The 15289-nt window shown below is 37.8% G+C and overlaps 1 protein-coding gene across 1 annotated transcript in view; it reads left to right on the forward strand.

Annotated features, from left to right (window-relative positions):
* Positions 1–6195: 6195 nt before the first annotated feature.
* The window catches only part of rapgef1b (Rap guanine nucleotide exchange factor (GEF) 1b), a 71150-nt gene continuing 62056 nt past the window's right edge, over positions 6196–15289 (forward strand). Inside the window, exon 1 of the mRNA XM_051678127.1 lies at positions 6196–6421. Coding sequence (XP_051534087.1) covers positions 6394–6421 — 28 coding nt within the window. The 5' untranslated portion in view covers positions 6196–6393. The remainder of the gene's footprint in view (positions 6422–15289) is intronic.

The raw sequence follows: 15289 nt of genomic DNA on the forward strand, positions 1-15289 counted from the left end.
TCTGTCAATCTATCTATCTATCTATCTATCTATCTATCTATCTATCTATCTATCTGTCAGTCTATCTATCTGTCAGTCTATCTATCTATCTATCTATCTATCTATCTATCTATATATATGTCTGTCAATCAATCTATCTATCTATCTATCTATCTATCTATCTATCTACCTATCTATCTATCTTCTATCTGTCAATCTATCTATCTATCTATCTATCTGTCTGTCAATCTATCTATCTATCTATCTATCTATATGTCAATCTATCTATCTATCAATCTATCTATTTATCTATGTATCTATCTATTTATCTGTCAATCTATCTATCTTTCTGACAATCTATCTATCTATCTATCTATCTATCTATCTATCTATCTATCTATCTATCTATCTATCTGTCAGTCTATCTATCTATCTATCTATCTATCTGTCAATCTATCTATCTATCTATCTATCTATCTATCTCTATCTATATCTATCTATCTATCTATATCTATTTATCTATCTATCTATCTATCTATCAAACTATCTATCTATCTGTCAATCTATCTATCTATCTATATCTATCTATCTATCTATCTATCTATCTATCTGTCAATCTATCTATCTATCTATCTATCTATATCTATCTATATCTATGTATCTATCTATCTATCTATCTATCTATCTATCTATCTATCTATCTATCTATCTATCTGTCAATCTATCTATCTATCTATCTATCTATCTATCTATCTATCTATCTATCTATCTATATATCTGTCTATCTATCTGTCTATCTATCTATCTATCTATGTCTGTCTGTCTGTCTGCCTGCCTTTAAATATAGTTCATTAGTGTCATGTTTAAATGTGTTTGTTCATGTTTCAGGTCTTTTATTTTGAAATTTGTTCTCTTCCTTGTTCATGTCATGTGATTTCCTGTTCCCTCATGTGATCTTGTCATGTGTTTCCCCTGTTCATGTGTCTTGTTTTCATTGGTTCATTGTTTGAGTATCTTGTCATTAGTTTAGTCTTGTTATTGGTTGTCATTGTCATGTGTTTGCCCATGTCCTTTTTATTTAAGCCCTCATGTTTGCCATTGTCTTTTGTCAGGTATTGTTTGGTGTAATGTTGTTCAACTCAAGTCGTTTATGTTTGTTTTGTTTTGTTTTGTTTTGTATTCACGTTTTTGGATTTCACATTGTAAATAAACTGCACTTGGGTTCTTCACTACATCGTCATCGTCTGCCTGTCATTGCCAACAATGTTACAGTTAGTCTAACTCTCTGTGTCTACTTTGCATATTAACCCTTTAAGCTCGGATGTAGTTATTAATATAAAATTATTAATAACTGCAGTTTTGATCAACATAAAATAGGTATCATTTGATAGCTTAGAAGCTCTACTTTACAATGCATGTAGACATTATGACCAAAACAGAACAAGTGCTTTGAAATTTGCCGACAAATCAGGAATGTTCTGTTTTGATAGTTTTTTTAAAGATTTTGCACTGTACATATTATTGCAATCAGTAAAAACATCAACCTGATCAAATAACCATATGTCATATGTCGTTGGAAAGCTCTCAAAGAGTAGAATACACCCAACCTATTTGCTTTACTCAAAAACAAAAATATAGTGAGCAATAACATATAAGTGTATGTCTTTGAAATACATGTTTCATGTGAACAGGTGTTGTTCATATGCTGTTTTCTCATAACTTCACAAAAAATAAAATATCACATTCCATTACTTAAGAGGAGGTGATTATCTTTAAAACTGGCCCACACACAAAGTAATCGGATGCATAGATCATTAGATAATCCACACGAAGCACAATGTGCACACAGCATCTGGCTATCTGGCATCTTGCAATCTGGCTGAAAATGTGTTAGCTTTCCTGGATCAGATGATGTCATCAGAAATGCTGTAGCGTCATGGAGCATTAAACCAATCGGATTGGGTTCAGATTGCTCTGAACAGTGGTGATAGTCCTCCATATTTGGGAAGAGAGTTATGTGATCAGTCTCTCTAATTACATATGGTCACCAGGAGATGGCGCCAAGTACATGACAGACTCAATGATGACTCAAATGGCACAGAATGGAACTCATTCCGTGAAATCTCATTACAGTTTTTCTCAATCGCTTTGGCTAATCGCTTCAGCCTTAACATTCTCTTAACTGTAAGTGCAATTGTCACAACTGTTTTATGGGACATCACAACTCTATTGCATGTCTGCAAAATGTAGTAACTCACCTAAAACATTTAACTCATGCTTTGAAACCTACAGTAGTTATTGTGTCAGTAAATTGGCCAATGCCACCAAAATGAAAAGGTTTTTTTTGTCATGTGAGCTGTACTGGTCAAAATGTTTAGATGTTTTTTCACCATGGCAGTCAACCCTGGAAATGTTTGTTATATACAAATTTAATTTTTGTTCTACTTTTTTGTTGACACTGACTGCTTATCTCTACAAGAATGTCAGTTTTGTCTAGCTGAATGCTATAGTGTATCACACTGAGCTTTTTAGATACTGATTACAACAGTAGGTAAAAGTTTACTGGGGAAAGTCAATACTGTTCAATACTGTAATACACAGAAAAAGGATATGCACATTTGTATGTATACAGTATATTTATTTTTGTAGAAGTGTGTTACATGTTAACAGAAAATTCACATTTGCATGTCCATTTTTACACATTTCTTACATGTAAAGTCATATATAGTGAACAGAAAATTGCCACAAAATGACATCCATGCAAAAAAAAAAAAAAAAAAAAAAAAAAAAAAACAACAATGAAAAAACTTGCGGTACTTCAGTAAAAAACAATAATTTGTACCTCCTCACAGTACGTAACACTACAAGTTCCCATCTTCTTGGTGGACATCCTGTCGCTCATGTTAGTCTGGCCAGAGATTTAGCAGACATCACAATCATTCCATGTCAGAGATATTTATGAAATATACATGTTGACAGATTTTGATAATTGTATGGATCATTTTGCATGTGATGGCTCACACGATTGAAAGAACGTTTAGACGTTGTGAAGAGTGACAGTTTCACTGAGAATCAACTCATCAGTTTTGATCAGCAAGCCATGTGCATTTAGTTATTGTGCAAGTTGTAGACAATTGTACTTTTTTGCACACATGTGCCAAAACACGTGTAATTTGCTTAAATGAATAAGAAATTAAAATCTGGTGTGAACAAGAAACTAATTGTTCAGAGATTTGAACTTATTGTTTTGAAAAAAATTATTCTCATTCGAGAACTGAGCCAAAGCGATTGAGAAAAACTGTAATAAAATCATGTCTGCATGCTACGCATACCTTTAGTCATTGTTGTGTTTGCATATTTAATTAGTTCTTATGTACAATTATTATGTTTTATTTGTTTGGAGACGTTTTTGTACACTAGGATAAATCACTATGTATTTTGTAATGCTATAACTTTTGATTGCTTTGTCGTATCAACACAAAATTGTACTCAGTTACAGGTGACATGATTGGGAACAAAATAAAAGCAGTTGTTTTTTTTTTTGGAGCAGGTCGAGAGTTTTAGAATTGATCATAATCTATATATTACAACAACAACAAAAAAGTATATGTATATATATATAATTGCTAAGCTTTGTAAACACACACGGATCTTATTCACAACAGTGCCATATGTGATTTTTGACTGGGACGACAACAAGGCTATGAGGAGTAAACTAACAGTCTCTTCAAAGGTGCAGTCAGTAACTTCTGTCTTTGTGTCATCTTAGACTTACACTGACACCTAGCAGCTTGTGTGACGGTCCTGTTCTGCCCGCTCTGTATGGGACTTGAAGCGGCTTCTCCGGCACGGGAGGCGGGTGCGCTAACAAGGAGGCTACAGGCTACAGCTTCTAGCATCAGTTGCTAGTGCACCTCTTGAGGTCAGGAGAGTGAGGTTTATACACATTGCACAGCTGTCTATCAGCTAGTCACCGTTACACTCACCCCCCTAAACTTCACTCCAATCCAGGTCACGGCACCATTGTGATGCTCCTGTCCTACCCGCTCCGTATGGGACTTGAAATGGCGTCTCCAGGATGGGAGGCAGGTGTGCTAACAAGGAGGCTAAAGCCCCTAACATCAGTCGCTAGTGCACCTCTTGAGGTCAGGAGAGTGAGGTTTATACACATTGCACAGCTATCTATCAGCTAGCCACCGTTACACTCACCCCCCTAAACCTCACTCCCATCCAGGTCATGGCACCATTGTGACGCTCCTGTTCTACCCACTCCATACGAGACTCAAACCGGCATCTCCAGGATGGGAGGCAGGTGCGCTAACAAGGAGCGTCAGTCGCTAGTGCACCTCTTGAGGCCAGGAGAGTGAGGTTTATACACATTGCACAGCTATCTATCAGCAAGCCACTGTTACAATTGGATGCAGCATCATTTAAAATCAGTCGTTTTCTGTTTCAGATGCCATTGCAGAAATTTACTATTCACAGTCAGCCATGATTACTTTAATCAATTAGTGAACATGTCAAATAACAGGATGGTTACTGAGATCAAGTGAGTAGTATTCGGCTGGTGATTCTAACATGGCCGCCCCCATGTGCGGACCCTCTCCATGTAGAATAAAACAGCTTTTATAAGGTTACTGATATGACTGGAGGAAAATATTACTGAGCGCACCTTCAAAAAAATAAAATACAATAAATAAATAAATAAATAAATAAATAAATAATAATAATAATAATAATAATATTTAGACTGAACCTCCAGAAAGCAGAAGTTGTGCAAATCACAAAAATCCCTCATAGCTTCCTTGTCATTCACGTCAAAAATCAAAAATCAGATATGGCGCTTCTGTGCATAAGTTCTGTTTTATCAAGCTTTCAGATATAGCTGATTATTTAATCTTGTGTTGAAGTAGTTGATGTGCCAAATAATTTGTAGGTGTTTCTGAGATCATGCTTCCCTCTAGTGGTGCCCACTGTTACTGCAGCGCCCCAAACACCTCTCTTAACAAAATAATAATAATAATAATCAACTTTTAAAACAGTTATTGTTTTATTTATTTATTTTAAAGCACCAAAAAGTACCTTTTTTGGGATATGGTGCCGCCATAGTACTCTTTAAAGTACTCTTGAAGTACATCTATAGTAAACACCATGAATTCAGTAATCATTCAGTATCATGGTGTATTCCAAAGTACTATGGTATTACCATATGATACCATCACTGTGCCATGGTATCAGTAAAGGATCTGAATTATAATGTCATGCTTATTCATAGCACATTAAAAAGAGAGTTGTTATTTCAGTGTAAAATCCTCAGATTGGTTATTGTGATTGTATTATTTGACCACTAGGTGGGAGCAGAAGGTCATGCTGCAGTTTGAAAGTAAACTTTATGTCTGTCAGACTCTTTTTTTTGGAACAAGTCTCCCTAGTTAAAGGGATAGTTCACCCAAAAATGTAAATTCTCTCATCATTTCCTCACCCTCATGCCATCCCAGATGTGTTTGACTTTCTTTATTCAGCAGAACACAAATTAAGATTTTTAGAAGAATATTTCAGCTCTGTAGGTCCATACAGTGCAAGTGAATGGTGACCAAAATGTAGAGCTCGGAAAATCTCATAAATGCAGCATAAAAGTAATCCACACAACTCCATTCTTTTAATCCATATCTTCTGAAGCGATGGAATCACTTTGGGAACTAAACAGATCAATATTTAAATCCCTTTTTTACTATAAATCTACACTTTCACTTTCAGAATGTGAAAGTGAAAATGGAGATTTATAGTAAAAAAAGGACTTAAATATTAATCTGTTCCTCTCCCACACCTATTAAATTGCTTCTGAAGACATAGATTTTACCACTGGAGTCATATGGATTACTTTTATGCTGCATTTATGTGCTTTTTGGAGCTTCAAAGTTCTGGTCACCAATCACTTTCATTGAATGGACCTACAGAGCTGAAATATTCTTCTAAAAATCTTCATTTGTGTTCAGCAGAAGAAAGAAAGAAAGAAAGAAAATGTTTTTAGAAAGACATAAGGGGAAGATCAGATTTTTCATTCACATCGGACAAGAAATAAACTCATGGATGTTCACCATTGCATTTTGTGATTCCAGTCAGAGAGGGGCGCTGTGTTCGCATCCCACTGGATTCTCTGGACGGGATTGCGCTGTTGTGGCAGATACACACACACAAACACATACACACCCCAGCAGTAGCTTTCACTGGCTGTGTGTCGTCAGCGTATGAACGGATTGTTGCCCTTTTACTTGGATTTATAAAACCCCACCGACCCCATACATCACAATGTGGGGCTAAAGAACGAAACCCTGCATTACTGTGTCTAAACAACACCCATTCTCCTCCTGTGACTGTCCAAACTGAGGATCTGCTCCGGCCAGCGCAGCGATCATGTCGGGGAAAATAGAAAGCAAGCACGGTAAGCGTGAACCGGCCCGTCTCGCGCACTGCGCGTGCATGTGTAGGCCATCTTGCATTAAACTTTTCAGCGATCCAGTAGTTTTCATGAATGCAAACTGCGCACTTTTTAAGTATGCATGGAATTCACGGCTTTCTAATCTTAACTTCGTTCTAGAAAGGGAGAGGGAATGAGATGTAGTGAAATAAATCGGTGCCCGTTAGCACGCGCTAGCGTATCAGAGCTCGCGCTGCTGTACTGGACATTTAAACGGGATCATCCCGGTGCTTTTCTATCGAAATATGCGAGCTCACTGTATAAAGATAGTTCTTTCTGTGGGTGCAATGAAAGCATTGATCAATGCATGTATGCATGTAAATACTAGAGCAACAGTAGACACGCATCAGCCTGCTGCTGTTGTCAATCTCGCGCTCAGACAGTCTGATTTCCCCAGGGATAAAAAAGTGAACTTGTGTGTTTAATGTAAAGAATTGCTTTTATTCCTGTGTTATGCATGGGGTTATTTACCGGTGCATCTAATGTTATGTATCCGACTAGTTGTTTGGGTTGCACAGATTGTCGATACTTGGAATGGTGATGTGTATAATCTGTGCCATCATCTTGAAATAGACATTTCATGAATTCATGAACGTAGACAGTCTAAAAAAAAAAAGCTATTCAAGTTACATTTGCTTGCACTGAAGAAGAGGCATGATAATTGTTAAGTGGATAATTAGTAAATGATAAAAACATAAACTTTTGTCTCATGTCAACTGCTCAATTCCAAAAGTGTTATGTCATGCTTAAGTCATGCTTTCTGAGTTGGAATATGATTTTACAAGTCCTGAAACACATACAGCTCTGGAACAAATTAAGAGACCACTGCAAAATTATTAGTCTCTCTGGATTTACTATTTATAGGTATGTGTTTGAGTAAAATGAACATTTTTGTTTTATTCTATAAAGTACTGACAACATTTCTTCCAAATTCCAATAAAAATATTGTCATTTAGAGCATTTATTTGCAGAAAATGACAACTGGTCAAAATAACAAAAAAGATGCCGTGTTTTCAGACCTCGAATAATGCAAAGAAAACAAGTTCATATTCATTTTTAAACAACACAATACTAATGTTTAACTTAGAGTTCAGAAATCAATATTTGGTGGAATAACCCTGATTTTCAATCACAGCTTTCATGTGTCTTGGCATGCTCTCTACCAGTCTTTCACATTGCTATTGGGTGACTTTATGCCACTCCTGGCGCAAAAATTCGAGCAGCTCAGCTTTGTTTGATGGCTTGTGGCCATCCATGTTCCTCTTGATCACATTCCAGAGGTCTTCAATGGGGTTCGGGTCTGGAGATTGGGCTGGCCATGACAGGGTCTTGATCCGTTGGTCCTCCATCCACACCTTGATTGACCTGGCTGTGTGGCATGGAGCATTGTCCTGCTGGGAAAACCAGTCCTCAGAGTTGGTAAACATTGTCAGAGCAGAAGGAAGCAAGTTTTCTTCCAGGATAACCTTGTACGTGGCTTGATTCATGGGTCCTTCACAAAGACGAATCTGCCTGATTTCAGACTTGCTGAAGCACCCCCAGATCATCACCGATCCTCCACCAAATTTCACAGTGGGTGCAAGACACTGTGGCTTGTAGGCCTCTCCAGGTCTCCGTCCAGCCATTAGATGACCAGGTGTTGGGCAAAGCTGAAAATTGGACTCATCAGAGAAGATGTCCTTACTCCAGTCCTCTACGGTCCATTCCTTATGGTCTTTTGCAAACCTTATTCTGGCTCTTCTTTGATTCTCATTGACGAAGGGCTTTTTTCTACCTTTGCACGACTTCAGCCCTGCCCCTAGGAGCCTGTTTCGAACTGTCCTCGCCGTGGTCTTCACCCCAGCTGCTGTTTGCCATTCTTTTTGTAGGTCACTTGATGTCATCCTACAGTTCTTGAGTGACATTCGAATGAGTTGGCGGTCATCCTGGTGAGTGGAGAGTCGTTTTGCCCTCTGCCGGTCTGTAGCTTTGTTGTCCCCAATGTCTGCTGCTTGACCTGATTCTTATGAACCACCGTCTTTGAAATTTTAAGGATGGAAGCAACCTGACGCTCATTGTACCCCTCTGCCAGTAAAGCCAGAATTGAACCCTTCTTTTCCTCACTGAAATCTTTACTTTTCAACTCTTTTGGCATGGTCAAAAGTTATTTTTTGATTTACTTTGGAGGTACTACTAGCACTGTTTTTGCCATCCAGCTGGTCCTATTGCAAGAGGATAGTGATGACCACAACAGTGGTTTTTATACTTTTCCTCGTTAAATAAGATTTTGTTCAGGTGATAACCTAATCAGTACCTCATTAAGTAGAATGAGGTGTGCTTGTGTTGGAATTCAACAGACATTGGAATGGAATGGAGTGGTCTCTTAATTTTTCCAGAGCTGTATATGGGTGCTCTAATGCATGTGGTGTGTCCAGTTTAGGAATATGACTGCACAGAAAGGAAGCTTTAAATATGAAGTGTGTGTGCAAGAGAGAAGGCAAACACATGAGAATGTGTGTATGTCTGTTTGGTATTTGTCTGTCTCTCTCTTGCTATGTCTCTCCGGCGGTGTTGAGTCTAGAAACAGAAAGCAACAGGAGGTTTCTTTCGGCGATGGGAAGGAAACTCAATCCCCCTGCTTACTTCACCCTAAACAGCTGTCCTGTACGCACGGATCAGCTCAGGGTTTAGTTTGAGGCTGCGGGGGTAGCTTTGTTTTTTCTTTATATTGATAAAAGTTACTAAGGATGCACCGATGTGGACCGTATCGGTGTAGTTGAAATTTATTTTCTATTATCGGCTTTGGTCTAATATTGGTAGCGCTGAATATCTGGGCTTTTCCAGTTTAATTAGAAGCGCTCATTCAATGCAAGATTTCAAAAATACTACACTGATATCTTTTCTGCTGCGTGTTTATTAGGGCTCGGTATTGATACAGATTTTCCGATTCGATATCGATTCATGTGGGTACATTTGTTACAATGTCCATTTTGCTTATACATATAAAATAAATTCTTCCTCAGCTAATGCTCTTAATTATAAAGGAACCTTCTAGGTACAATTCGAAATATGAATTTTACAAATCATTAGTTTTTCATCAAATTGGTCACATTTTAGCTTTTGAAAAATGTTCAAATTTAGTCTATTCCATCAGTTAATGTCTTGAAATTGCATATATTATAGAGGTCGACCGATAGTGGATTTTGCCGATACCGATAACTAAGGTGATGGGAAAGGCAGATAACCGATTAATTGGCCGGTAGTTTTTAAAGTTGATTTATAGAATGTCAAAACATTTTTTTTATTCTTTTCTTACTATGGCGGACACAGAAAAAGAGTCCAAAATAAATAAAATACCATATGTGGTTTATTGTTCAACCAAAATCCCAATAATAACCTTAATCAGAATTAATTAATTAATTAATTAATTAAATTAATAGAATTAATTAAAAAATTAAGATTTGGTGCATAACGTGGGACTTTTAAGAATAAACAAGCCCAAAACACTCCGGGGACTCTTATTTTGAAAATACAAAATGATGAAAAAACTATCAGCAACTATCGACATAGATTTTTGCAGATAACCGATAGTTCCAAAAAGCAACTATCGACACAGATTAATCGGTAAAACCGATATATCGGTCTACCTCTAAGATATTATGTTGGATATATATTTTTGTAAAATTTGTATTGTTTACTTGCATAATTTGTACTATTTCTAAGTATTTACATTGATATAGAACACGTGCTTTATCGGTACTGTCTCTTTAAGACTAGCGGCATCAGCCAGTAAGTGCATATAACGAGAGAAGCCGTGCGTGGTCTCTTTAGCACATCCATGTGCGATTAGAATTAAATTTTCTTTAAAAAAAAAAAAAAAATACAAATAAAATAAAGAACTGACTGTAAAAAAACAAAGTGACATATGGATCTGTGGATCTCATCTTTGGACAAACAGAATGAGTTAAACCAAACTTTTAATCTCAACACACCTCTGTGCTAATAACTTCTTCTCCACTATATTACTCAATCACTGGAGTGAAATCTGAATATTTACTAGCCAGTGGCTAATCATAAATGGCATAGTGTGAGATTTGGTTGCACACGCTAGTGATTTACTTGCATTATAGATGGTTGCAACATAGAGTGAAAGATGGATCTTGGGATTTAAGTATTGATATCGAGATCTTTCAAACAAAGATCGCGATGCATCTGAAAATCTTAATTTAAGTTTATGCAATGTTTTAATGCCTGAAATCACAATGACTTCGTTTCCTAATGTCAAAATTTCCCACAAGATGTAGTTACGGAGAGCGTTTTTGAAACACTTCATTTTCAGTGGAGGAAAGCGCCGTTCTAATGTTAATGAGAGAAGCAAGTGTAGAGAAATGAATGTGTTTTGCAATGCCCACACTAATATGTTTTAGTTTGAAAATGCGTTGATTTCGCAACATTTACGTCTCTCATCCACACTGGAACAGCATTTTTCTGAACCAAAAACAGACCCTTCCGAAAGCATCCTCCATTACCGCATACTTTGGAAAATTAATGATGTTAGGAAACTGAAAATGTGGCCTTATACTATTTTTATACAATTATTTTGCTCTTAGAAGCTACATTTAAAAGGCGCTATATAAAAATCAAGTTTGTTATTATAGTTATATCAACCATCATGGATGGGTCTCTCCTAGATTTTGCCTCGAGCCCCCACAGAAACTTCTGATGCCTCTGCCCTGACTGGCAGTAAAATGATCGAGGGGCACTTCGCCCCCCCGGACTGACGGCAAATGATCAACCTTGCCACCACTAAACATACAAGTGCCCCACCAAAGATTGCATCCTAGTAGCGGCCCTGTCGACCATCATAAATTGGTTGTTGTTATCGGCTAAAATTCTGCTATTGGTGCATCACCACCAGCTGTCACCTTTTAAAACAGCCAAGCTGCTTTTTGTGTATTGGAAATCCTCGGTGCAGAAAAGTAAAGAATTCATATCCTGAGGCGCTGCTTACCTGAACATTCCTTTGTGGCAGCCTGAAAGGTGCATTTGTCATATAATAGCCCCACTGAACATGTTTGAACCTTTTAAATCATGTTAGCACATTTCCTTTTTGAAAATTGATCTCATTTGGAGATTTTGTTCGTAACACAGTCGCTTTGTTGAAGTTTAAGACATTCTCTGCACATTTCGGAAACTGCATTTTTCACATTTTTCTTTCAAGTCCACGTTGTGTCCTGTCTTGCACCAACCTGAAAACCATCTGCGGGAATGTGTGTGCATGAATACACCCGCTCCGTTTTGTTTGGAGTTGTGTGTGTGTGTTTGGTTACAGGGTAATCTGTTTGTCTCTTGTGCGTTATGTTGGTCGGGTGAATCGATTAACGGTTCTGGCACAGATGACCCATTCTGAGTCTAACGCCAACCGTAACACAAGAACAGGACGGACTGTGCAGACAGAACTCTGTGTGTGTGTGTGTGTGTGTGTGTGTGTGTGTGTGACTGACGTAATTCATAGCATCAACATGTTTCTTTGTCTCCATGGATGCACTGTCCTGATGTCATAATGCCACTGTCATTCACACAGAAAAAATAAAACATGCCACCTGCTATGAACTAATTCTCTCTCTCTCTCTCTCTCTCTCTCTCTCTCTCTCTCTCTCTCTCTCTCTCTCTCTCTCTCTCTCTCTCTCTCTGTGGTGTTGAACAAAACCAGGAAGCTAATTTGACCTCCCTCAACTTCCTTCAGACACTGAGAAAATGAACTTTGGAGAGGAAAATGAGTGTGAGAAATCCCTTGTGTGTGTTGACTTCCCAATAAAAGGATTTGCGGTCGACCGATATGGTTTATTCAGGGCCGATACCGATAGTCTCAAAGAGACTGATAACCGATATTTGGGGCCGATATACATTTGCAGTAAAAATTAAAATTTAACTCAACAGTCAAAAAGTCTCTTAAGAACTGGGCAAGAATGAGGACATTGTGGCCCAAAGACAACCAAAGTAGTGAACTATGGGGGATCTTCTGCAGTTCATGTATACAAAGGAAAGATACTGTATGGGGGTTCAGGGTAACCCCTGAGAGAAAATGTAAGTAAAAGTTTTAATGAACCAATGTTATATTTTAAAATGCAAATCTTATCATAAACAAACAAACAATGTACACCTAAATAATGCAGTTTAAAAATACTGTTTGCTATCGTTAAGTATAAAGGGGCTGACTATCAAATAATGGAAATGTTTTTCATCATAAGCGGAGAACTCCTAATTTCTTTCTTGCCATCCATGCCAGAGATGATGTTATCTCTGATTATCTGTTTATTATTAATAGGCTCGAAACATGTTGATTAATAACGCTAATTTTAGACAGGAAAAAAAATCGTTTCTAGTCTAAAGGCACTCTGGAACCACGATAAATTGTCCTGTCACAAACCTTGCTTTGCTGAACCGTCGGAGTCATATCAGACACATGAAGATGTTTCTGCTTCATTTTCGATTTCTGCAGTGTATTTTAGCTAAAGATGCTCACTGTATTTCTCCGCTGCGGTCTACTGTTGTTAAAATAACTGCGTCTGCAGCTCTACTATGTGGCTCTTCATGTCGCGGGCCGGTGGAGAGATACAAAGAGTGCGGATCGCGAAAAGGTATTAATGAAGCGTGTTCGGTGCTAGAGAAAACATTTCAAGGATATAACACTGAAAGATTAGTGCTGTCTATGCCCCGGAGCGCTTGAGGTGTACGCAGCTCAGTTGTTTTGTCATGCTGCTAAATTAAAGTGTAAAAACGGTGAGATGGGACAACCATTGTCATGATGTCTCATCACGACAACGGTTGCCCCATCTCACCGTTAATTGGTGACCGCTTGCATAGAGTATTGTGATGCTTATTGCAACTTCAGTATCTGCATTCTTACCTTTGAATACAGCTTGTCCTCTCAGTGATGCGTCCTTCTCTTGCTGCTTTCCTCTCTCCCACAAATACAGAGAACAGTGTTGATTGGCCATTTACTCGTGACATGTAACCAATACGATAATACTGTGGGCAGGACATTGAGCCAGACTACAAGCAGTGACCTTTCAGAGAGGGGCGTATTCAGAGCCAATTATCGGCAATCAGATCAGACAAAGTAATGATTCTGTTGATTAGAAAAGTTATGAATATCGGATCCGATTATCGGCCAGGATGAGTATCGGTCAACCCCCAAAAGGGATAGTTCAACCAAAAATGAAAATTCTGTCATCATTTACAAACCGTATGACTTTCTTTCTTCTGTTGAACACAAAAGGAGAAGTTCTGTAGAATGTTCACAACGCTCTTTTCCATACAACAAAATAATACAGTGAAAAAAACAACAAATGTTTTTTTCACAAAAGTAGTCTTAATCATAAACGTCTCAAAGACATCTGCTTAATGTCTTGATGACATCCGAGAGGAAGCGTCTTATAAACACGTATTGCAGATGAGAAGGCAACTGTAAAAAAATCCATCTTCCAGTTCAGATGTAAACACACACATCAAATAGACATCTGGGTGATGTATGTGTGCTATCAGGGATGTGTCCCATTATATGCCAGAAGTTCAGAGGAATTGGATCTGTGTGTGTTTTCATGTGGTTTAGCACTTGTGACCGTCCCAAAATAACTTCTCTTTACTAATGTGTCAGTAGTTGTCTCATTATGCGACTCCCTGACAACAAAACTATTTATATGTTCAAATGTGTAATGCATTCTGTGTGTGTGTTAGTAGCTGTAACATTAAAGGAATAGCTCACCCAAAAATGAAAATTCTCTCATTATTCACTTACCCTGATGCCATCCCAGATGTGTATGGCTGTCTTTCTTCAACAGAATACAAATGAAGATTTTTAGAAGAAGATAGAGCTCTGTCAGGTCTGTGTAATGGATGTACATGGGTGCCAGCACTTTGACGGTCCACAAGTCATATTTAGGCAGCATAAAAGTAATCCACACGGCTCCAGTCGATCTATGAATGTCTTCTGAAGCAAATCGAAACGGTTGTATAAAAAATAAATCTATAATTAAATCGTTATTAACTTATAAAAAGCGCTTCCTGCCAGCAGCTGACACGAAGCGTGACATAAGCACGTTTCTGTCCACAGAACTGCCGTTCACTGAATGTTTTTTGTTTTTGGCACCATTCGGAGTAAATTCTAGAGACTTGTTGTGTGTGAAAATCCCAGGAGATCAGCAGTTACAGAAATAGTCAAACCAGCCCGTCTGACACCAACAATCATGCCACGGTCAAAATCACTGAGATCACATTTTTTCCCCATTCTGATGGTTGATGTGAACATTAACTGAAGCTGCTGACCCGTATCTGCATGATTTTATGCACTGCACTGCTGCCACACAATTGGCTGATTAGATAATTGCATGGATGATTGTTGGTGGCGCTATGAATATTCCTTTGTTTGTTCTGAGTGACCCGTCTCAAGAGAGACAATCACATAGACTCGACCAGTGGCGTGAGTTGGGGGCGGAACTATGTTTGTTCGATCAGCGGCAGAAGGGGGCGTATTCAGAAAGCAGCTTTGAATACAATGTTTATTTATTTTTGCAATTCCATTTAGTTGCTTTATTGGCGCAGAAATGAAATACTTAAGCTTTAAAATTATTTGAAAAACACATAAATATTGAGATACTGAGTATCATCAAAATGCTGAAATATTATTTGTATTATTATTTTCTGATTTAAATCACCATTTATTTTGCAATTGATTGCCATATCCTTAGACATAAGACTTTCCAATGGGTTTTTCCCCCCAGCAAAATTAATGCACATTTTTTTTATGTGATTATGCTATCTACACTCATGCCTACCTAATAGAAAACCGTT

Source organism: Myxocyprinus asiaticus, chromosome 38, assembly GCF_019703515.2.
Source record: "Myxocyprinus asiaticus isolate MX2 ecotype Aquarium Trade chromosome 38, UBuf_Myxa_2, whole genome shotgun sequence".
NCBI lineage: Eukaryota > Metazoa > Chordata > Actinopteri > Cypriniformes > Catostomidae > Myxocyprinus > Myxocyprinus asiaticus.